This window comes from Tachysurus fulvidraco, chromosome 7 (genome assembly GCF_022655615.1).
Source record: "Tachysurus fulvidraco isolate hzauxx_2018 chromosome 7, HZAU_PFXX_2.0, whole genome shotgun sequence".
NCBI classification, from domain to species: domain Eukaryota; kingdom Metazoa; phylum Chordata; class Actinopteri; order Siluriformes; family Bagridae; genus Tachysurus; species Tachysurus fulvidraco.
Window position 1 is genome coordinate 11,977,077 of NC_062524.1, and position 25,642 is coordinate 12,002,718.

The window sequence follows — 25,642 nt, forward strand, 5'->3', positions numbered from 1 at the left end:
CTTTGATGTAGTGAGTCTTTTTTCTGATAGGGGTGAAAATATCTGTACAGCAGATCGCGATGACTTCTGTAAAGGTTCCACCCTCCTTGTGCTATAATCTGGCAACTGGATTTTGCAAAATCATCTGGTGTGATAGTAATATAGTGGATATAAGACCAAAGGGTTGTGCACTAACCCAAATGCGACTGGTTCCATGACTAACTTGTGTCCTGGCCACTCAGAGAAGTAGGGAGTGCTAAACACATGTTGGGGAAAAGCAAACACTGCAGTCTAAATGCCATTGTATCCTCTCAAAGCTCTGCTAGCTGCCTAAACTGTCCCTTTTTAGGTGGTAGCACCACTTTACAGTGTCTGGCTTGTGACAAAGTCCCATGCATCATGCACCTGCTGAATCAGTGTTTACATTGATGAAGTCAGCCTGTAAGTCTTTAAAAGGTCCCGCAGGGGCTTGGATGTGAGCTGTAGGAGTTAGCACCCCAGCTGCTCACACAGCATCTAATGAATATGTGTGGAACCTAGGGTTGAAAAAATGTAAGTGAACCATGTAAGTGTCCTAGGATGTGGATGTGTTTGGGGTAAATATGGCAGCAATGCTTTTAAACAATCCGGAATCCCACTTTTAAGAACAAAAATTAAATGAGAAATAAATGTATTTGTCTCGTCTATGGCATAATAGTAGCATAACACTGGCTGAATTCCATCAAAGACTTCAACAACAAAGGCAATCGCTGTTGATAATTCTTACACATTTTGTGCGTGGAGACTAGTGACCGTTTCCTGCTCTCTTAAATTAGGAAACATGTCTACGTCTGAACACCTGCACCTCTGCCTCAAGGCACGATGCATTAATCCCAGGCAGGAAAACACTTATCTCTACTCCACTCTAGTTGTTCTTGAATACCAAGTTCTTTACATAATGTATGCTTTTCCTTGCAATACAACTTATCTAACATTGCCCAACTCCATCTAAATCAGCAAAGGCAAGGATGACTCACAAACTGGGAATGAAGACTCTCCAACACCATTAGGTTCCTGATTACTCATTGCCATGCTTTAGAAAACATTGCTATCTCATTTGGTGCCAAGAAGCTTCCATTTCTTCAGCTTTTTTTTTTTTTTTTTTTCAATTAAACTCTTATCTTAATGATTCTGTCATCTAGGTTCTTTGACAGTATGACTCACTCCCCCATGCTGGTACATGTTTGTCAGGGCCACAGGAACAGGTTCATTGGATCAGATCAGCAGAATATGATGATGTTTGTCATTTGGGTCATCACAGTGCACAAACAGAGAATTTTCAACAGGGTCGTCGAAATTGTTGGAAATATTTCTGGATGACCTTAAAAAAACAGTAATATGACTGAACAATCAGGAGACTGAGAGCCAGGTTATAATTAAAGGGTATAGTTTATTGTGTGCATGAAGAATGCTTGGACTTTCCAAAGTCTGAATAATAGTTGGATAAAGCCAGTGGTGTGTGTGTAAGAGGACACACTCTTGAGCATGTAGACAATGCCCAAGGCTAAGATAGGACAGAAAAAATACAAGGACAAATCATCAAGACCCAGGGAACAGACATATGACACTGAGTTGATCTTGAAATCATGAATATATTAAAAAATAAGCACGACAAAAGCAAATAGCCCTTTAATATTTTATAGTATCTCATATAGCTCATGTAATTCGATATCCATGCAATGTATTATTTTAAAATAAATTTTCAACAAGGGTGAAGGGCGAACGTTCTTGACTCATTCATTAGTAGCTAGTTTTATATTGCGTACACTGTTTGTCATCTGAATGAATCAACAGCCTTATTAAGAAAAAAAAAGGATAATCATAAGAATGTGTTCTGTGAGTCTGAGGATGACCTTGGAGCTGGAAACCGACGATGTTAACATTACACTGTTGTGATGCCTGTGATGATCGTAGAAATGATTACTTTTCACATGCTGGAAAAGCATGCTAATATTATGAGGCTGAATTGTCTCAATACTTGTTATCTAACTAGACCATAGACATCAAAGTCACACAACGATGCACACCAGCTCCTAATTCTCTAATGCAGTATGGTTCTAAATAGCACAAAAAGAATGAAATAAATGATTGTACCAAAGAGTCTTTCTTTACTGCTGTGATGACTTCTTCTCATTTTCTGTTTCATGGGTAGAAGAGAAGAAACAAATAGTAGAAGAAAATATGCCATATAACAGACAAATACGTCAAGCCTTTATACTCTATACTGTAGTAAAAACAATATAATGTATAGCGAGCTAGTGATATAGTTATATATTTCAAGTATATGAATTATTATTTAAAAAAATCATTATTATGTATATGGATTCTCTTTTTTGCTTTCTTATAATTCAGAAAATAAAAACAATTTTTAATGAAAAACTGACTATATGAAAGTCCATTAGCTGGGCAGTCTGCATGCATGGAAGTCATTCATTTCTTTAGTAATATCTAAAAACAAATAGACGCAGTCATGTCGCTTTTTTGATATTGATATTTGTATGCAAGGTGCCTCCTGCTTTCCTGTTTTGAGTATGCCTTCCTTATTTACTTCGTCTTCCCACAGTGCTTAGGCATGAGATGTAGCTTCAGGATGTGGCTTCAACGATATCAGCAATTTAGATTTAGCTTTACCGAGCCGTACTCGGTGATGAAAAAAATTCTCTTTGCTTATTCTTTAGTTTGTTCCTTCCTCATTCATCATTTTCTGTCTCTACTTTGAATTAACCTCCTCTCATTCTTTTCCACTGCAGTGTGGTGTTGGAAGGCATACACTCCATGAAGCATTGCTGCAAAGGGTTCTGCATCGATGTCCTCAAGCGACTGGCCAAAATTGTGGGTTTTACCTATGACCTCTACCTGGTGACAAATGGCAGGCATGGGAAGAACATAAATGGAGAGTGGAACGGGATGGTCGGTGAGGTGAGGCCTTCATAGATTAGTCTTTTCAAAGGTGAATAATTAGGCTGCTAGGGAATCTTACACAGCCAGGAAACTACAGAGGTCACATCAAATTAACATTTTTCTCTACATAAGTTTATTACAACTACCAATATAATAAATATGTGAAAGGATCAGTGCACAGCAGAGTCAGACAGATATCCAAATCAGGTATATTTTCCGAGGCATGACGTCAAAGCAAATTAATACACAGTAAACCTGAGACAGAAAGATGACAGCTCCAAACTCCCATGTGAAATAGTAAGAGTTTACAGTGAGTCAATTAGGAACATTTAGGAAAAAGCATCCCATTATTCTATAAAGATGAAACATGTTGTGTCATTACATGAAGAGAATGATAAATCAACCATTACACTAGAGAATAGACTTGGGCATTTCACATTTAACACAATTAAATAAAATGATGCCTCTTTTCACATAGAAACTTCCAGCGGACATGCTGTCTCTGTTGTTCAAGAAATGTATAAAGATATATAAAAAAAATTACAAAATGCATTATTTATTTGAATATAACTTCATTTCTAATGAAATGGTTAGACTTAGATGTTACACTAAACATCACATTTTGAATCTAAATCAGATGCTTCCATGATGTGCATGTAATCCAGCAACGTCACGCTTGCTCTAGAAATGGAAAATTTCATTTTATGGATTATATCAAAATCATAAGAAGTGTAATATTTCTCTAGCTAGCTTAATAAATATATATCAATTTCTAGGTTAACTTTCATGTTATACATGATGTTGCAAGTGCAGTTCACACCTTTATAGTTGTGTAAAGGATGTGTGACACTCGCTACAGTGAGGGGAACATGGAGATTGTCTCCGACTCAGGGATCCAAGAAACTTTGAACAGTGAAGTTCAAAGTGAAAATGGAGAACAGAACATCACTCGGACAAGGCTGAGGTGTTGGAAATGCTGAAGTTTTTGGGCAGGTGCAGGAGTCTTGTGGCTGAAGCTGCTGGAGGATGAGGTAGCGAGGCAGGGCCCACGAACGTGGCTCGGTGCGGCAGGTAGGGGAGAGTCGTCGTCTTAGGCAGCACGATACTTCCACCCAGTATCCCAACTCTTACCTTCCCCTACCTCTGAGCCAGGTTTCCTCCAGAAACCTTCTTCCAGAGTGTGAAGGGTTAGGGAGCATTCCTGATTGGCCCATCGGTTTGACCAAGAAGTCATCGCTCCCAATCATGATGACCTCGTGTTAACACACCTGTATCTAAATGATCTTTATGTGTTATCTTTTTCCTGATACACCATGACCTTCACATGGCATAAAAAAATTGAGCTTGCATCCAGGGATCTTGGAGGCCACTTCACCATGTACCATGAAGAATAAATAAATAAATAAATAAATAAATAAATAAATAAATAAATAAATAAATAAATAAATAAATAATTTAAATGAAACACATTCAAACAAATATACACTCTAAATATAAACTCCCCAAAGTTTCTAAAAATACAGAAAATATTTTTTTATTGAATTGTATGAATCAGTCCAATCCTTGGATCCATATTGGTCCATGATAAATCTCATGCAGATTTCACTAGTAGCCAAGACTGAGCTGCAAGTGAAGTAAGAATTGAATGGACAATGAAATTTAAATTGTTATTGATCAAGTGAAGGAAAGATGACAGCAGACTAACAATAAATTAATACATTTGAGTTCATCACATGATCTATAATATAATACTGTATTATTTGCTTGATCACTAACAATCTTACTTATACATTTACTGTATAAACAGCATAATCTTAGTTATTGTTGTAATTTGTTAAGTGCCTTTGTGGTTTAAAACATGCTGACTTGGTTGTACTGCTCACCAGGTGGTGTCCAAAAGAGCAGACATGGCTATCGGCTCACTGACCATCAATGAAGAGAGGTCAGAAGTTGTTGAATTCTCAGTTCCCTTTGTGGAGACTGGAATCAGCGTTATGGTCTCTAGGAGCAACGGCACCGTCTCTCCATCTGCTTTCCTGGGTGAGTCACTGTAATCTTGGGTTTTTGTTACAGTATCTTCTCCACCATACAGCAAAATACAGAATTGTCTGAACTGTTAGAATAGAATAGAATAGAATAGAATAGAATCTGTTATTTTGTCACATAAACATTACAGCACAGTGAGTTTTACATCTTTGGAGGTTGAGGTCAGACCACAGGGTCGGCCACAATACTGCACCACTAGAGCACAGAGGGTTATGGGCCTTTCTCAAAGCCCCAACAATGGCAGCTTGGCAGGGCTAGGGCTTAAACCACGTTTTCCATTTTAGTTTTCCACTTGTATTCAGTTTTTATTGTTTTCCCTTTTCCCTATTTTGCTATATGTTTTTCGTGCCTGTAGCAAAGAGTTTGAGGTTCTATGATAGTGACAAGATGATTCCGAGTTGAAATCCCAAGATCACAAGAGACATTTTGAAATCACACAGTTTAAGCTGTATTTTACCTTTCTTTTTAGTTTCTTCAGACAATACCAGGTTATTGTTATTAAGTTTTAACTACCTGTTTTTGAGTTGAATTCCGTTGGTTACTATATCACTTTAAAGGTGAAAAAAGATCTGACGTCATTTATCTTGGTTTCATTTTTACATCACAGAAACATGCCATTTTAACAGGGCTGCAAAGACTTATTTTTATATCATCCATATTTAACACATATTTCTTATGTGCAAACATTACCCACTCCTTAATCCCCCTTTTCATCTCCCAGTGTTTACAATATATCTTAAAATCTAAATCGTTCTGTACTTCACAGATACACTGTTTGAACGTACCTTTATTTATTATTTGCTATAAAATTAGATCCTGGCTTTTACTGAGCATTTGTAAACTTGATATTTCTGAATTAATTAATAACATTGAATAAGCATCAAGGTTAGACTGAACGAACTGGAACATACCATCCTTCCGTCTGCACAAGGACAACAGAGCTTGGCCAGTTATTGTAGGATTCCTTAAGCATAGTCCTTGAGCTCATCAGAAACCATTTTATTTTTTATGTTCAGACAGTCAGTACACTCACAAACACTCCAGCGAAGTTTCTATGTCATGCTCTATAGAATTAGTGTGATAAGGTAAAGGGAAATGTCTTCTTAAAGCTCTGATCTTTGGAACAGGGAGAGGTGGTTCCACAGGTGAGATCTGATCAAGTTTTGTGTTTTAGATTATCCTCTAGTCCCAGTTCCTTCATCTTGGGAAACATTATCACCACAGTCACAAAGAGAGCATATCTTCATGACATTAGGTGATGCAGTTGCAATGTATTTCTCAATCTTACTGCATAGTTAGTGTCCTCCACCTTAAAGAAGTGTCACAATAACCTGGAGCTCAATGTGTGAGCACTTGACAGGCACTTAATCTCTAAGTGAAAACTCATCCGGAATTATTTACGTTATATAGCTAGGATTGAGGTTCCTGAGCCTATAGCAAAGCATTTGATTAAATCATTCCACTAATCAGTCCATTATCCATTTGAGGATGGTAAAAGCTGGCAGTAGTTGATATATTTCTTTATAATTCATAAGGTTTCTGAAGTGTGCATAACATGAAAGTGTTCTGGATGGACAAGTTCTCTTTGTGGTTGCAGAGTTACTGGGGAGATCACTCAAAAGAGCTCATCTACAACAAAAGTGTATAGATTCTTTTTCAGCTCTAGTACTAGGTCTTCTATTGCGAAATCCATTAAAACTACTATTAAGCAATGTCCATGTACACTATTTTAATGGGCTTAAAAGGTCCATGCTGGTTCTTTAAAAGGGCTAATCAATGTGTACAGTGGCAGCTTTGGTGTGGCTACAGGATTAACCACCTGACATTCATGGGATTTTACACACCTCCTGCATACTGTACATCTCTGTGAATACCTGGGCAGTAGAAATAATGCATAAAACAGTTTTACGTATTCTTACCTAAATGGTCCGCTGTGGGACGATGATGTGCTGTAAACAAAAGCATTTCGAGAAGGATCCTCAGGACCAGCAACTGTATCATCTACTCCTTTTACTTTAAGTGCATTTTATCACTTGATAGAGGTTATGCTTGAAAAGAGAAAATATAGGGATGAAAATGTGGCATTTGGCTGGTCTGGCTAACAATCATGAATAACGTCCATGTAGTTGAAGGCATGCCTTAGGATGTTTTTTATCCCACTACACTGCATCTTTCTCACACGCACTAGCATACTGTCCAAGTTAGTAGTTAGCTGTAAGTTCCCCCCAAAAATAGTGGGTGAGGCAAGGGCTAATAACAACCTATATTTTATGCTATTGTCTAAAGAATTGAATAATGGTACAGGCACCAGTATTTATTCATGAATATCCGTCTGCACAAATCTCACCTTCACCCGATGTCATGTCCCTCAGTCAGCAGTCACTTGTCACAATCATCCTGAAGACGCTAGGCAAACACAAATGGTTGGCTGCCCTTGCTGAGGTCAGGGTCTTGAACCTCTGCCACCATTGTTCCAGTGTTCAGCCCACCTGCTGTCTGATTGCCTTTTTCAGGTCTTTTCAGCTATGAGAATTTTCACCAATTCTAAGAGGACACGTTCAATTTATACATTGTCAAAATATTGATCCTGACAGAGCATTTATCAGACCAAATGGTCAGAATTTATCAAAAAACTGAAGGGTGTTGGGGATGAAATGATCTTCTAGGCAGAGGAAAAATAAATCACTGCCATTTGGAGCTGATGAAGACCAGAGATGTATAAACTGAATGTACTGTATAAACAAAATATTTATTTCCTAACAAACTCAGAAATCCTTTAAATAATTTATGTAATGGATTTAAAGAATTTTTGGTTAACACAGTATATATGAAGATTATGTACTTCATAGCTCCATTTTATACATAATTCTAGAGCAAATACCCCATGTATAAAGCCTAAATACACCATTTCTCACAGTTCTGATTATTCATGGCTGCCTCAGGATAATCTATGCTGGCTCCCCATCATTCGGTTTATTAATTGCTGTCCACATCTGTAGATATCTGCCTGATGTCATGTACAGGGGTTCACATAATGTATGTCTTCTTCTTGTACAAGTGTAGTCGTTTATTTTACAGATTACATTCAGTCGCTGATCGTTACACCCTTGTTTCAAAATGTGACTTTTATATCTTTGCTAGTATCTGCTAGTATCTGTGAATTCAAATTCTAGGAATTTCCAAATTGGTAGAAGGTTGGGATATATGTGCTATCCTTCAGACCAAACATAACAGATCAAAGCTAAGAGTAATAACTTTTATATTTATACCGCCACAATCTAGAAGGGTTTTTAGTTTCATTTCTTTTGATGTACTACAAGTGCACCACAGTCGCCCTGTTGCTCCTATAACAGCCTCAACTCTTTTGGAAAGGCTTTTTACTAGATTTGTGAATGAAGATATGGGAATTTGTGACCATCTAGCCAAAGGCACTGGTTTCAGGCAAAGAGACCTGGGTTACAGTTGGTGTTCTAGTTCGTCCCAAAGGTGTTCTGTGGTGTTAAGTTAATATCTGTCTGCAGGCACCTTGTTTCTTCCAAACCGACCTCAACCTTCAGGGACCTCATTTTATTCTCACTGATATTGTTAGACTGGAACAGGTTTAGCAATTTGCTTTGTTTCAAATGATTAAGAAAGGTGTCCACATTTTTTTAATATGTATAACATTATATATATATATATATATATATATATATATATATATATATATATATATATATATATATATATATATATATAGTGTGTGTATGGGGGGGCACAGTGGCTTATTGGTTCGCCTCACACCTCCAGGGTTGGTGGTTTGATTCCCACCTCCACCTTGTATGTGTGGAGTTTGCATGTTCTCCCCATGCCTCGGGGGTTTCCTCCGAGTACTCTGGTTTCCTCCCCCGATACAAAGACATGCATGGTAGGTTGATTGGCATCTCTGGAAAATTGTCCGTGGTGTGTGATTGTGTGAGTGAATGAGTGTGTGTGTGCCCTGCGATGGGTTGGCACTCCGTCCAGGGTGTATCCTGCCTTGATGCCCGATGACGCCTGAGATAGTTCCCCCTGTGACCCGAGGTAGTTTGGATAAGCGGTAGAAAATGAATGAATGAATGAATGAATGAATGAATGAATGAATAGTGTGTATATATGTATGGCTGTGGTGGGAATTCTCCAAAGGGTAACTGCAACCACTTTTGTGCTTGAGCGAGAATTTTTTCTGTCATTATCTGTTGATATATCTAAATTACAAATCTAATGATTATACAGACAGATGACAAAAGAAAACATTATATTAATGAGGGCAAATGCCTCCAGGCAGGTGTTCAACATGATACTGACTAATCAGTTAACATGAAAAACATGCACTGTGCCACATTTAAAAATGCTGAGCAGGCCAAGTTGACCTTTATTGTGAATCAAAAAATCAAAGTAGCTTGGAATAAAGGTTTATTGGGCAGGAGTAACAGACGATTTGGTCATAAAAGATTGCTCAACTGGTTAGTGTTTAAGTGGGATCAGTGACTAAAATCCCATCTGCATGTTGGTTTTTCAATAGGAACAGATCTGAATATGCATTTAGATATATGGGTAAAATACCAATAAAATACCAGAGCTGGAAATTGTAGTTGAATGCACTGATTCATTTGTCCTGTTTGTGCATTGGTTTGTACTGAAAAACACAAGAGCACGTTTCTGGTCTACATAGAGTACTATGAGATTAATCATTTGTTGCCATATTCCTGAGATGGGCAAAGCATTGTTTATTTCACGCCAAGAGAGATTTACAGTCATGACATTATAGTAAGAGTCCAGTGACTCGGTTATGCTTGGGGGCCTGAACGTGGGGGGCTGTTGTTAGGTGCAATTTTGTTGTCATGTTTTGGGGTCGGTTTACTTTTACAGGGAAGAGTAACTAAAAACCAATGCAAAGTTTTTTTGGACTTATAACCTTTATCATATGATGAAAGATTTATATTTCGATTGAAATGGTCACTTCTAGAATAACATCCAGAGGGTCCACTGAATGGTTTGATGTATATCAATCAATTTGGTGTATATCATAGTCTAAGGCCTTTATAGTAACTATATCTCAACCCAGTTAAATATCTATGGGATATTTTGGACTTGCATAAACCGTACTCACTACCACAACCATTTAATCTCCTACAGTATAATGTATTTAGTAAGAATGAACTTACAGTGCAAGGTGCTGTGCAGATTTCTGGCAACACATGGTGGACTAAATACTTGTTAAGACTTTTTTGTTGTTGATTTTTCTTGTCTTTGAACTTATCACTTGTCTGTATTAACCTGTTTCTGTATTTTCTGTGTCTACAATGTATAGTGGCTATTTAACAATGACTTATATTTGCTGCAAAAATCTTTAAGATGTCTTGTGATGTCATTTGGCACTCTGGATCTTCATCAGTTGTGATTTTTGTAATTCCCTTTCCGTTATTATTAATGGTGGTTGCAAAGCAACATTCTTGTTATCTTGCATACAGATTATTATTCTTCCGGACAAAACTTTGGTGCGTAACTTTGGTGCGTAACCGCCGCTTTTTTCCTAGACCCATGAATGAGGTGTCAAATCAACCCTCTTATTGAAGAGAGGTGTGCTGTAACTTTTGTGATCCAACCAACGATGTTTGCACACCGGACAAAAAAGCGGCCAAAAAAGTCCCATAGATTTGAATGGGTAATTCCTAAAATTTCACCCTAGCAACCGCGTACCGAGATTTGCCACGTGCAACCACCATTCACATTTTCTTCAGGAAATGTACATTCTAGTTTTATTTATTATCCCCTTGCTTGTATATTTCCCCATCTGTTTCCCCACAGAACCATACAGTCCTGCAGTTTGGGTGATGATGTTCGTCATGTGCCTGTCTGTGGTGGCCGTAACCGTTTTTGTCTTTGAGTTTTTCAGCCCTGTTGGATACAACCGAAGTCTACAAAGTGGAAAGAGTAAGTAAAATTATTAAAGATTGTTTGCTTTAGGCACATCTAGAGATGGAATCAGCAGTGCAAAACTCTGCTTATTACTAGACTAAAATATGCAGTAATTTTTATAATAATCTGAACCAGCAGAGCATATCAGATTCTGCTTTCATAATATAAGTACAGACTTTTCCCTTCCTGCAAGAGACCTAAGATGTCCTGATGCTTGTTGTTTCTTTCTCAGGGGCAGGAGGATCTAAGTTTACCATAGGAAAATCTGTGTGGCTGCTGTGGGCCCTGGTCTTTAATAACTCAGTTCCTGTAGAAAACCCTAGAGGAACCACAAGTAAGATCATGGTGCTGGTTTGGGCTTTCTTCGCTGTTATCTTTTTGGCAAGCTACACTGCTAACCTGGCTGCCTTCATGATCCAAGAGGAGTACATAGACACAGTGTCTGGCCTCAGTGATAAGAAGGTAACTTAATCATACACTGTAGTGTTTTCATTTTATAATTTGTTAATAAATGAATACAGAATTTTCCTCTTATGTAACATTTCGATCAGATATCTTGGCTGTACAATAGAAAGTATGCCTACATAACATGTAGTTTGAGCTACATCCTGGATGTGACTGTGAGAAGCTAATTAAATGCTGCCATTTTTGTGGTATCACAGAACCATTATGAGAATTAAAAAAACAACAACCGAGCACCAGGTAAAACCTCTTGATTGCTCTGCTGTAATCTCACAGTGTGTTGCAAGGTCTTGGCTGCATGCATTCTTTCATGCCTGCAGTGGAGGCATAATGAGGTTTGACATATCTGAGCAGGCTTCTGACAAATGAGTACAAATATCTTCCCAATTTCAACCTGACACCCCTGACAAAGTACTAACTGTGGATTATTATCACAGATCTATCAGGATGACTCACAGCAGATCAAGAACATCATGTTATTTCATGAATATATATGTTTTTAATTGAAATGAACAATCAGTAGCAATTTGCATACCAGTCAAATCGATTAAGTGATGATGAAATGCTGTTCATTGATTTAGTTCGGCATTTAATACAATCATAACCACTAAGCTCACCTCCAAGCTTAATGCTTTAGTCCTGCAGACCCGCCTGTGCAATTGGATACTGGACTTTCTGTCAGGTAGATCTCAGGAAGTGAAGATTGGCAGCTCAATATTGTCCATGCTGACTGTGAATGCTGGCACCCCACAAGGAAGCATGCTCTGCCCACTTGTGTATTCCCATTTCACACACTACTGTGTTGCCATGTACAGCTCCAAGATTCTCCTGAGTTTTGCTAATGACACTATCTTAGACCTCATCATAAGCAGGAACAATATATCCTACAGGGATTAAATTAGAGCACTTTCATAGTGGTGCTATGATAACCTCTGTCTCTGTGTCAGCAAAACTAAAAAGATGATTGTGTTTAAGAAGTTGGAGGAAGAGCATGCTGTCGTGGATTTCAAGTTCCTGGGTGAGCACTTGGACTGCACTTCAAGGTCTGCCCACCATAGACTTTACATACTAAAGAGGCTCTAGACCCTTGGTCTGCCCCATAACATCATCCCAAACACCTTGCTTCTCTTGAGAGAGCATCCGGAGAGCTGGATTAGTGCCTGCAGAGAGTGTTGAAGGCAGCTGAATGAATCACAGGCAGCAAACTTAAGAACTTAGACAGTCACAGGCGGCAAACTTAAGAACTTTGAGGATGTCTACCAGACATGCTGCTTGAGGAAGGCTCACAATATTATGGTGGACTGCACTCATCCAGCTTATATCCGGTTCGTCAGACTATCATCTGGTATCAGCTTTGAAGCTTACAGACAAACAGGCTGAGGAACTGGAAAGAAACTCATTTTTCTCATGTGTAGTTGTGGCTTTATTATTTATTTTACCCACAGTTCCTGATGCCATTCTTACATTCTGATTATTCTACACATATATAAGTTTCCTGTGGTACTCACACTCCTTTTCCTGGGACATAGTCTTTCCTCTCAGCTGTAAATTTTTCACTCTGTTCCTGGAGAGAATCATGGCTTTGGATTTGGAGATGTTGATTTTACATGGCACCAAAATGTTCAGGTTCATGTTGGAAGTCTAATTCAATTGGTGTGTATACAAAACATCGTCTGGAAATATACAGGACACTACTTTAATACTGACTGTCTTTTGATATCCTGTGCTTGAAAACCTCAAATAGGAATGGAAAGAAGGCACATTATGAATGAAGTCTGACAGCCAACTTAAACGGTTTTGACGGTTTTTAAACGGTTTTTAAAAGGAAAGACACCATTCTCATTGAGCTCATAGAGACCAGATTGCACAAACCCTTAGTGCCTCCCACAAATAATATCACCAATGTAGGCTGTCTCTAAATTAAAAACGACATTTTTGCTGCTTTGTCATAATCCAATGACACATCACGGTCTGTGCAGGAGTAAGAAGTCTGTAATTCCTTTACACTTGGAGCAGCAGTTGTTCCCCTTTTTATAAATAAACCGCATCATCCCAATTCACCGGATAATACAATCCCATTCTAGTCCAGTGCATTTAGTATCTACAGCTAAATCTCATTCCACTGCATCCTACATGCCACCAGGAAATTTTCTAACCAGCGTAGTAACCTTAGTCACAGTGATGGCCTAGATAACAAGATTTCTGGGATATCCTCCTGAAGGAAAGGAAAGTCTGATGATACAATCACAAAATCAATCACTCATATTAGGACCGAGGTATTCTGATATCGAGTACACCTATAGTATGAACAATCTTGTGTTCAAACAGGTCTTTATTACTTGACAGCCCAAGGCTTGCATATATGGAACTGATGTTTCTTAAAAATAACACCTGTTATTAATGATTTTTTTTACCTATACCAATTTTTGAACTTTAAACAATAAATTGACCAAAACAATATTAGATTTAATCACAGATTAAACCCTAACAGACTGTACAGCTGAATCCTGCTGTATTTTAGCAAAAAAAAAAAAAAAAAAAAAAAACTAAAATGGGCTTGCTTAGTCTACAGATTTCCCCAATTTTTTTCTTTTTGCTTGTAGTTCCAGCACCCTACAGATCAGTACCCTCCCCTTCGCTTCGGCACCGTCCCAAATGGCAGCACAGAAGAGAACATTCGCAGCAACTACCCTAGCATGCATCAATTTATGGTGCGCCACAACCAGAGGGGAGTTGAGGAAGCCATTGACAACCTCAAGACCGGGTGAGTGGATAACAAAGAACATAAATCACTATAGTCTTATGATAAAGCATTTTCTCCCAAACGCTACGAATCATTATTTGTTTCTATTTTCAGTGGTTAATTCTATGGAGACTTAAGTAATACTGACCTGGTTTATTGTATAAAGATGCAAAAGCTGTTATAATGTGCTCTAGACAAAAATAGTAGATATCAGTTGTTAGTACAGCTCATTAAACTAAAATAACTAAAGTACAGAAAAATTAAGATTTCCCTTTAATATAGCAGGAAAGCCAGATGTGGGTTTCAGCACGGATCACAGCATAGGCATTAATTATTTTGTCAGCTGTCGGATTCTGTCAATCTCAGAGTGGGTGTGAAAGCTGACTTCCATCCTTTGTGTTAAGGCGTCAGAAACACCATAATTATACTGAAACTGTTGCTTTCCCAACCACAATTTCCTAACAACTAAGCTTTTTGGTTTTGTTTGAAGCAGTATTTTGCTATCTTAGTAAAGTAGGGGATCATGACGGAAAATTCTATTAAATTTTATAACTTAAAACCTGTTCACTTGAAAGAGATAAGCGTCATTTCTACTTGGTGATTTTTTCAGCAATCATAAGACGCGTCTTACGATTCATTCTCTTGTAGCAGGATGCTCATGTGACACCTATATTTAAGTACATGGGTGCATTAACAACAATCAGTATTTATTGATTTTGGTCTTTTGTTTTTAGTCCACAATACATTAAATACCTTTAAATCCCTTTACCAACCTTGGAGTTGATGCAGCACCACATGTATACAGACACAGTCAGTTCATTTTGCCTTGATTAGTATCATTGTAGACATAATTCTGGAGAAGGTATAGGCAAGATTTTATTCAGAACGGGTGCATGAAAGTGTGCATGCTTAATTAAACTTAGGCTAATGCATTGTGCGTGCATGCAAAAGGAATATGCACTGTACTCTCTTTCTCTCTCTCTCTTTCTCTCTCTCTCTCTCTCTCTCTCTCTCTAAATCTTCTCACCTCCCAATTAATCTCCACTCTCTACTGCTTTCTGCTTATAGTAAACTGGATGCTTTCATCTACGATGCGGCTGTTTTAAACTACATGGCAAGGAAAGACGAAGGTTGTAAAGTGATGACCATTGGTTCAGGGAAGGTGTTTGCTACTACAGGATATGGCATCGCCCTGCACAAGAACTCTCGCTGGAAGCGACCACTAGACCTTGCTTTGCTGCAACTGGTGGGAGATGGTGAGAGTATTGGATGTTCATTAAGTTAGATATATTGGCACAATGAAAAAAAGTTGCCACAAAGCCATTCGATTTTATGGACACTTTGGTGGATTCCAATTAGTGTGGGACGAGGTGATGTACCGATAAAGAAATATGGAATCGTTTAACTAGTGCTACAGTATTTAGGTAACAAGGTAGAAACAAAACTTATTTGAGATGACACAACCCACAAGAACTAACATAACATTAGGACATTAGAATAACTGAGATATATTCGGTATTTTTTGTCACATGTTGAAAACTGTGGCAGTTGCAGGTTAAGAGCTTTTATTTTAAAACAGGAAAAAGAAAGACAGAATCCGGGCAGTGTGCAAACAGAGTAGACTAGGTAAAAGACAAATACATTAACCAAAGAACTAGAATTGTAACAAGAAACATGATGATTTTTTATACAATGCCATTTCTACCAAAAACCATTAATCAAGCCACAATGCATTTTTTTTTACTGCTTACTCATTTATGACATATTAATATATGGCTATCCATCCAGGCATCAACACCACTGGGCTGTAAATGTTTTTGTATCAAAGCTGGTGAAAGGCGCAAACCCATCACTAACAACCTCCCAGATTACAGAAAACTGTCAAATCTTTACTGGCAATCTTAACAAGGAAATGGGTTAGACCGCCATGCTCAGCTTCACCTTGACGCCTTTCATCTAGCAGTTTGCTAGAGAGAGACTCTAGCAGTGTTTGGCAAAGCCAGATCAAAGGCGCACAACAGCTTCCTTGGGGAGCCGATCACTAATAACGATAATGATAAAACAGCTGTATACCTATGTCAAGGAAAGGCAGCAAGATGTACTGTAATGAATTAACTCATATGTACTCAGTTAGCTTTTTACTAGAATATTATTTAAAAACAAAAACAGTGTTTTCTACAGACATTTTCTGAAGGGACTTGACTACTACAAAGAATGAATACAGCAGAGACATCATATAAGCTTATCATTGGATGCTTAGAAATAGGTTTCTTAGCAGAAAGACAGGAAATATTTACCATAATGCAATTGGAATTGTGTTGTGTATCATGAATTTGGAGCAGTTGTTCAGACATGTCGGGGAATTTCCTTCCACTACCTTGTTACCAGAACAGAGAAGAGTCTTGCTGTATATCTTCCTCTTCCTCAGAGTGTCTTAAATAGGAATCAAATAAACACAAAGCCTTATGATGTTTCATATTTTTACTCATTCAGTGTGAAACCTGGGCCTGTTTGGATGAACACAGAGCTGATATCAGTGGAGACACTCGTGCAGTTTTCCCACTTAAGTCCTCCTTTTTCAGAATATTCTGATGTGACCCGAAAAATCTCCTCTCCTGTTGTTTTTTTCTGGCAGTGCCTTACAAAATAGAAAGTTTTCTCTGATCGTGTCTCCATACACAAAACACACATTGGCCTTGAGTTGAGCATGTCCACTAAGTGCCTTGGTTCAAATGGGGCATAATATCAGTAGACTCATCAAGTTGCAACACAAATTTCTTACTGATATGAATCTTTTCCATATGAAACCACACTTTCTATGTCTGCAGACATGTCATCAACACGTCTGGAAATTGTGTTATCTGAAAGAGCGACTTTGGCTATTTCTTTAACCGCTTCAGGACCGAGCATCTCATTTACAATGGCTTTGCAGGTGGGATGTATTAATGACTCTGCCACAGTGTGGGACTTTTTTGATTTAGCTACAAGTTCAGCAATGTGGTAGTTAGCTTTGAGAACTCTCTCATTTATCTTTGTGGTTTTTCTCATAAAATTTGCCTGTTTCTCTATTTCTATTTGCCTGTGAGCTCACGCAGGAGAACAAAATAGACCGCATTCTTGTGTTTAAGCAAAGGGTGTTTCGTTTGGAGATGGTGTTTCAGCTTACTTCGGACCATAGCACTGTTGGATAGCTTTTCACCACACACCAAGCACAACGGAGTCGGTATCTCTGCATTCCCGGTGAAAGTAAATCTAAATGAAATATAGCTGTCGCTGTATTGCCTCGCACAAGAGACTTTACTCAAGGTCACCGTCTTTGCTTTATTTTCACATCCACTCATACTAGGGCCTTCATCTGGGTCCGGATTTGGTCCAGGGCTTACAGTAGTTTGGAATTAGCATTTCTCCTGTTTAGAAACCTCTCCGTCGCTGTCACTGTCACACACCACTGTGTGTGTGTGTGTGTACTTTCGATGGGTTAAATGCAGAGAACTAATTCTGAGTATGGGTCCGTATTAGCCGTAAGTCAATGCATGTTGTGTTTACTTGTTGTCATTGGCTAATATTTAAATTCGCTTGATGATCTGAAACATTAAATGTGACAAACGTGAAAAGAAAAGAAAAAATCAGGAAGGGGCAAACACTTTTTCACACCACAGAATCCAGTTTAAACAAAACTTTGATCAAAAACTGTAAAACTTCATTAAAACAATAATGAGTAGCCAATGAGGTTTGGACCAATGAGGTAACTAGTGGCACAATTGCAATTTTTCTAATTGTTTTGCAATTGTCAATATTATGACTGCATGGTTTAGTTTATATTATGTTTCCCATTCCCTATTCAAATGGTTTATGCTACATGTCTGCCTTTTATAGATTGTCAAACTTACAATTAACCATTTTTTAAATTCTTAAATTTTAATTTTAAATTTTAAATTTTGTTTTTTTTATTAAAAAAAATGGATGAATATGAATGTATATATTCTGAGCTATAGAAATAAAGCCATATAAAACTCAATAAAAAGATTTAAATGCATGTTACATGTCTTCTGCCAGTGCTCTTGTCTTGTCAGTGTTATTTCTAGTGAAATTATTTTCTCAGATGAATGAAGTATTAACTATTATTGGCCATCAGGCTGGATAATCTTCAAAACACTGTACAAACTAGCCTATTTCAGATGTTCATCTTTTTCTGTCATATGGACTTCTTTTTTATGTTTTCCCCATCACATGCTATTTTATTCTTCAATTCAATAATAATGTAAACCAGGCAGAAATCTCAGCTGGTTCATAATGTTTCGTTTTACTCTCCTCTTTTAATAAATAAATGACTTGGCTTTCCATAAATAAGCCTTTAACCTATGACTTCATAACCTAGCCTTTAACTTCATTCTTGTTTAAATTTATTCTTTCAGGATCTCATTAATCTGGTTATTTTCTCATCTATTGTATTTGTCTGTTTGTTTGTTGTTTTCTAGATGAAATTGACATGCTTGAACGCCTCTGGCTCTCTGGGATTTGCCACAATGATAAGATTGAAGTGATGAGTTCCAAGCTGGACATAGATAACATGGCAGGAGTCTTCTACATGCTACTGGTGGCAATGGGTCTAAGTCTTTTGGTATTTGCCTGGGAACACCTGGTTTACTGGAAGCTCCGGCACTGCATGGGTCGCTCAAAGGGACTGGACTTTCTGCTGGCTTTTAGTCGGGTTAGTGAATAAAGACACACTCACACTCACACACAAACTGATCACAAACTTAATCACCTTAATTACCTAATATTGTGTAAGCCTCCCTTGTGCTGCCAACCAGCTCTGACCCATCAAAGGTGTGCTGTGATATCTGGCACCAAGATGTCATCATCTGACACTTTATATTTAGTAAGTTGTGTGGTATAATCTCCATGGGATGAACAAGTCAACACCTTAACCGCTTTGCCATGTTGCTCAAACCATTCCTTAACAATGTTTGTGCGATGACCAGGCCTTTTACTGGCATAGCAGGGTATTTTGCCCTTACACTGCCTTGTTCACTACCCTTACACTGCCACTGTTCACTGGTTGTCCTTCATTGCACCACTTTTAGTAGGTACTAACAACTGCATACCAGGAACACTCCACAAAACCTGTTGTTCGGCTCTAACCATCACAGTGTAGCTCAGTTTAGCTCAGTGTAACTCAGATCCTTAAGTTTGCCCATTTTCTTTTTTTTTTTTTGCCCATTTCATTTTAACACATCAAATTTTAGAACTGATAGTTCATTTGCTGCCTAATATATCCAACCCAACATATCTCATGAATGTTATTCACGTCAGCTGTCAGTGATTCAAATGTTATGTAAGATATATAATATTGAATTTAAATTCATTATAAGATGAAAACATAAGATTAATACTAATACATAATGATGCATCATTTATTGTAACTGCACAAAGACGGATCACCTCTGCATTGTGGGAGATAAAAAAAAGATTATAATTTTTTTGTATTGTACTCTCTGATATATTAAAATGAAAAAGATTTGACGTAATATATTTGCAATATGTAACAAGTAAGATACAGTAGTAAACTGCAATAGTATATTTTATATATATTGCAATAGCAATACATTAATATTTGTAGTGTGTGTGTGATGTATTGCATCAGCAAGTACCCAAAACACAGACAGTTGCAATATTATGGGAATATTTTTAGTTCATTTTGAGTTTTGTTAAGATATTTTTAGAGCCTCTGGATATGTATGTTTCAAAGAAAACAAATTTAGCCTTTCTTAAAATCTTTTCCAGGGAATGTACAGCTGCTGCAGTTTTGAAGATGAAACCACCCCTTTAGGTAACCCAACACTTCCACAATATGATCCGATCTCCCCTATGCCCCCTCCTGCTCCTCCTCACATGGTGACTGCAAATGTAGCCAACTCTTCCATCACAACAGCACAACATCAACAGCAGCAAAAACTTCACCAGCAACAGCCAGTGTACAATGCCCTTATTCCTGGATCTCTGCAATCAGCTGGGCATTCGGGCATGGCTCTTGGGCCATCAAACAGCCCAATTCTTGGAGCACCTATGCCATGTTCCACATTTTTACCTCGTCATGATCGACGACTGGCAGTGGTGGATCGTTGGACACGTCCAAAAACTGGCCCTGAAAAGACAGGTGCCATCAATAGTGGGATCACAGACATTGCACAATTCCCACAGGGCATGCCTCCACAGTGGGCTGCAGTAGGTGGTGGAGAAGGAGGTCTGGATGAATATAAAAGATACTATGGTCCAATTGATCCAGAGGGATTAGGAGAGCCACAAAGTATAGTTTCCCAAACTCCAAAGACCACACATCAAACAAAGCCCTTGGGAAACCCAAGGCTGCCACAAAAAAAACAAGCCTCTGGGCATTTGCCCATAAACCCCACTTTGCCTCATTCTTCTCCACCTCAGCAGTCTTTATGGAGGAGAACCAGTCTTTCAAAAAGAAAAGGCTCTGGGGGACCCCTGTATGAAAACATCCTTCCTTTGGGAAGGAGAGGTGGGGCAAGGTATGGAGGGAGGGATGGAGCAGGGAGAAGAGGTCGTCATCCTCCTCCTTTGCCTCTTCCTGTGCCACTTCCCTTCTCCTCCCCTAATCAAATTCCTATTTCACCATCACCTTCTGTGCACTACACCTCTTCTAGCACTTCTAGCTCCTCTTCCACCTCCTCTTCTGTTTCAGTCTCACGATCTAATTCTCCTTCTTACTCTACCTCTTCATACTCATCATCACAGAGTTTCAAATACAGAGCAGGTGAAAGAGATGCATATGATGAGTTTGACACAGATGAGCTTACAGAGGAGTCAAGCCTTCTTTTGGGTAGGAGAAAAAGTCATTCGCACATGTCATCTCGATCCCTACCCTGCAGTCCACCTCCACCCATACCACCACGCAAACCTTGCCCACAGAAAGCACAGATGAGAGACAACGCCACTAGCCAACTGGCACAACTCCAGGAGTGGTGGGCTTCATGGGGGGAAAAAGAGAGGGCTAGAAGAGCAAGTGATGTAAGAAGTAAGGACAAAGAAGAGAAACGCTATTATAAAGAAAGAGAAAGGGAGAGACGAAGGAGGAAGAAGGATCGAAAGAAAAAGAAGAGAGGAGAGCGTGAGAGAGAAAGAGAGCACAAGAGACATAAAGTAAAGAAGAAAAAGAAAAAGGATGGAAAATCCAGGAAAAGGGAGAAGGAAAAGCGATCTGGTCAAGAGGAAGCTGAAATCAAAGATAAAGAGGTATTTGAAAAAGGGATAGAACAGAATCTGCCTTCCTACCCTGAACTTAGGCGTAGCTCTTTTCAAAAGAAGAGTGAAAGCTCTATGCGGAGTTATGACTGGGATATGAAAAGAGAGGGAGGAAGGAGAGAGAGTGATAATCCAGAGGGTGGTGATGAAGAAGGAGCTAGGAGAAAAGAAAAGCACCACAGGAACCCTCAGCCCTATCGCCATTCCAGGCCAAAGTCTAGCAGTAAGCGCTATCCCACTTCAAGTAAATGCTCAACATCAGTTAAATTTTGGGGTAGTGGGAATACACGTTCTGAATCTCCATCTTCTTTTCTTCCTCTTTTTCCTCTTAACTATAAAAAAACACAGTCCTTTGAGTCTGAAAGAGAGGAATATGGAAAAGGGGGTGAGATTCGTCCGCTTTTAGGAAAGAATGGAAGAGGTAAGACCTATTCAAGAGAAGGCCTGTCATTTCATGAATGGGATTCAGAAGAAGAGGAAGGGGAAGAATCAGAAGAGGTAGATAGAACTGAGGAACAAAGAAGAAGAAGAAGAAGAAGAAGACGGGAAAGCAGGGTAATAGAGACAGAATCTGAAAGGGAAAGAGACAAAACAGTAGAGATCTATACAGATGATGAAGGTTCTTCAGGCGAATTTGGAAAGTTTGAAAGATACTGGGAAGGGCATGAAGGAAGGGCTGTTGGAGGCATTGGGGGTGGAGGGTGGTTTTTTGGAACTTATCCATCTAGGGAGAGAGGGGGTAGTATAAACAGTAGAGATGACCCTTTTTTGGGATTAGGAGGTGGGGAAAGCAGCTGTGGTTTTGGAGAGGGCTCACGATGGGGATCTGGAGGCTTAGGATCCAATCAGTGGCCTCCATCGCCTTTAACTCCCCCACCTCCACGAAGATACTGGTCTGTGGACAAATTACCTGTGAAGACTGAAAAGAAGTCTAAAAGGAGATCGCATGAAAAAAGTGAATGCCATACTGCCTGTTCCTGCCAGTCGCCCCACCACTATAAGTGGAACCGAGTGACCTCTCGTAGTCAAGAGGATCTGCTGCCTCACTGCCAAAGCTTCAGCAACATCAACCGGCCCAAACGGCAGTCCTCCAAACCAGACCAAGCTCAAGGCCAAGTAAAATCTGGAAGTCAGTCAAACCTCAGTGGTCATAGATCACAACGTTCTGAGAGGTCTAGAGAGTTATCATCTCCTCAGACTCTACCACCATCTCTGCCAGCACCAGCTCTCCCTGCACCTCCATCATCCGCTCACCCGGTTCATGTTCCTCTTCCTACTTCTTCCTCCTCTGTTTCATCGCCATCAGCCATTTCCTCAGCAACTGGTGCCCTGCAGCCCTCTTCCATATCCTCCTCCAGTGCCAAGCTCCAGTACCAGAGACTGTGTTCCGTGCCCCAGCCACAGAGGTACCAATCACCACATCTTCCCTTCAAAACCAAGAGTTTATGCTCACGTCGAGACTCTGCCCACTTTTCCAGTGTAGAGAGTGAGGTCTGAGGTATATAATCAAAAAGAGACATCAGCAAACACTCTGTGCCAATTTGGTTTTGTTGGCCCATAATGGTGAGGTGGATCCCCATCATTTCTTGCACAAGTCTCTATTGTGCTGCTGAAACAAAGGTGGATCTAGGTATATCACATGTTGTGGCTTTTCTTTTTATACTGCATAAGAATGGTACTGCCTTTCGGGAAAAATCTCTCTGTTAAAGAGGAATAATTTAAATGCGATTGGTTGTGCTTTTCTCAGTTTTATGGGGCACTTGGGTGGAATATTCTGGATGAATGTGGTGTTTGATCGTTGTGGTGCTTGTGGACTCAGGTGTGACCCTTGGATCTCAAGGGGAGATTCAAAGGCAGAAACCTTTTAATAACACTCATAGCATTCCCCAACCCCCTACCCCATCCTTTAAGCTTTGAATTATGATATTATCATTGCATTTGTATTTCAAGGGATGCCTTCATTATAAAAAGGTAGCAGTTTTTGGTCCCTCCTTGGTTCCCCCTCAACAACATAACTCCCTCCTCCTGCAGACTCACAGCTAGCATTCTGTTTCACTTTCTTACTGTTTATTTTCCTAACAGGGTAAATCAACTTTTACTGGTCAGTGTATGTATGACTCATTGAAACCGAGTGCCAAATTTGCTATGAGCTACTGCACAGTCATATCACATTAGGTCTAATTTTTTCCCCTTAAGCAATACATAATTCTCATCTATATACAGTATGTGTCTACTTTGTGGTTACAACTTTATTAATTAGGAGAAAATAAGCACTGTGCAATATAATAGTGAGGGCACACACAGCATTTCAACTACCTAAAAAGTGGCAGCCCATCCCCTCACAACTGAATGTACATGTTGCCATGACCACACAGTGTGCTGCAAACCAAGAAACTAAGATCGTAGCTTTTTGGGGGTAAATCAAGTCAATAACCCATTTTAAATGTTTTTAGTTAAATTGTTAAAAGTGCAAAAATGAAATAGCTAGCCATATTGAGCGCTGTACCATCAATCAGATGTCAATGTTAGATTTAGAACATGTCATTATTCAGAGGGTGATAAGCAGGAGAGCACTGTTTACAGTTAAGCACTGTGTTTTTACATGTTTTTTCTAACTGCTCTGCTTTGTCACTTTACTAGTTGTTGCGATCCATACTTAATTAAGTCAATGCAGATTTTGGCAAATGTGAATAATAAACCAGACAATAGTTTATGATTTTATATATATATATATATATATATATATATATATATATATATATATATATATATATATATATATACACACATATATATATATATACATATATATATGAATTAAATTCTGGCACTTTAAAAAAAAACAATATGACTGAACATCAGAACCCAGGAAGATCTGGAAAAAGTGTTTCATTTAGATTTTGCTAATAGCTTTGTGATTGCTATGATTGACCATGATATGTTCATAAGGGCATCCGCACGTTGGCACAGAGGACTGAGTCAAATATAAACTTTGATGTTTGTAGCTGTTCCAGAAATTTTCCAGAATCATACAATTTTGACGAAAATTTCAGTTGTTAGCATTTAAGATTCAATTTTTGGATTTTTTACTTTACATTTTCTCTTTTGTTCTATTACATTAAAAGCTTTCTTTTATACAACCTCCCACCAAAAGTTCTATATGTAATTGACACAGTCCTAATCACAGACCAACGGGGTAACTTAGCTTTTTTGTGTGCTTGTGACTGCATCTGAGCCATACTAAGCTTATCTATTGTATGCTGAGCTTTCAAAAATAGTACTAATTGGAATATGTTATATTGTTAATGAGCTGAACAATGTCAAGATACTGTGCGCTAAACCTTTGATGACTGTGATGTACATATCAGGAGCACAGTAAAATGTATTTTAAATCCTCAAAAGCCAGAATCAGTGACAAATTACTTGAATGTCACCGGTTTCCTCTAAATCTGTATGCATTGTTTATCTTGACACAAAAATTGAACACTTGTCAGCTTATATGTACATCATTTAATTCCAATTTTGACTGTTGTGCAATACTTGTCTAGATTTCTTTATATATAGATGTACCTCATATATGTGTTTGTGAAGTTTAGATAGCAATAGATCAATATGTGTTCAGCATAAAAGTCTAGCTGAAGACAAAAATATTAGTTTCACTCATGTCTTTTACCAGATTTAATGATAAAATGTGATATATATATATATATATATATATATATATATATATATATATATATATATATATATATATATATATATATATAACCCGCAAGAAAATGATTCAGATGATTTTTTTGTTCGGTCTTCTATTCACATAAACGCTTTAAACATTTATTTATTACGATTATGCTTTATGTCACAATTTTAGGATTATGTGAAAGATTTTAACTTACTAATTAATCTGACCACTAATTAATCTTAAAAAGGCCTTTTTCTCTATTTGTCTCTTGTGTTGATAGTGTCTACTTTTTTACTGTTGTGAGTAAGTCTATATCTAAATTACAGAATACATACATACATATATATATATATATATATATATATATATATATATATATATATATATATATATATATATATATATATATATATACATACATACATATATATACAAGGTTATATGTATATATGTATATATGTATATATATAAATTTCAAAGAAAAGATATATATGTTTATTCTATACATTTATTCTCTATAAATTTGTCTTTTGTCTTTGTCTGTCCTCTTTTGTCTTACACTCACTGATATCAGAGAC

The 25,642-nt window shown here is 38.1% G+C and overlaps 1 protein-coding gene and 1 long non-coding RNA gene across 2 annotated transcripts in view; one reads left to right on the forward strand and one right to left on the reverse strand.

Annotated features, from left to right (window-relative positions):
- The window catches only part of grin2da (glutamate receptor, ionotropic, N-methyl D-aspartate 2D, a), a 95,719-nt gene extending 71,614 nt beyond the window's left edge, over nucleotides 1–24,105 (forward strand). Inside the window, exons 7-14 of the mRNA XM_027144049.2 lie at nucleotides 2,769–2,937; nucleotides 4,806–4,959; nucleotides 10,795–10,920; nucleotides 11,138–11,367; nucleotides 13,971–14,131; nucleotides 15,179–15,366; nucleotides 18,589–18,821; nucleotides 19,898–24,105. Of these exons, the coding sequence (XP_026999850.1) occupies nucleotides 2,769–2,937; nucleotides 4,806–4,959; nucleotides 10,795–10,920; nucleotides 11,138–11,367; nucleotides 13,971–14,131; nucleotides 15,179–15,366; nucleotides 18,589–18,821; nucleotides 19,898–22,879 (4,243 nt within the window). The 3' untranslated portion in view covers nucleotides 22,880–24,105. The remainder of the gene's footprint in view (nucleotides 1–2,768; nucleotides 2,938–4,805; nucleotides 4,960–10,794; nucleotides 10,921–11,137; nucleotides 11,368–13,970; nucleotides 14,132–15,178; nucleotides 15,367–18,588; nucleotides 18,822–19,897) is intronic.
- LOC113641363 lies at nucleotides 3,106–5,011 on the reverse strand. The gene is made up of 2 exons (XR_003440294.2): nucleotides 4,803–5,011; nucleotides 3,106–4,288 (listed from the first exon to the last, which is right to left on the reverse strand). It is a non-coding gene; the product is annotated as an uncharacterized LOC113641363 (long non-coding RNA).
- Nucleotides 24,106–25,642: the final 1,537 nt, after the last annotated feature.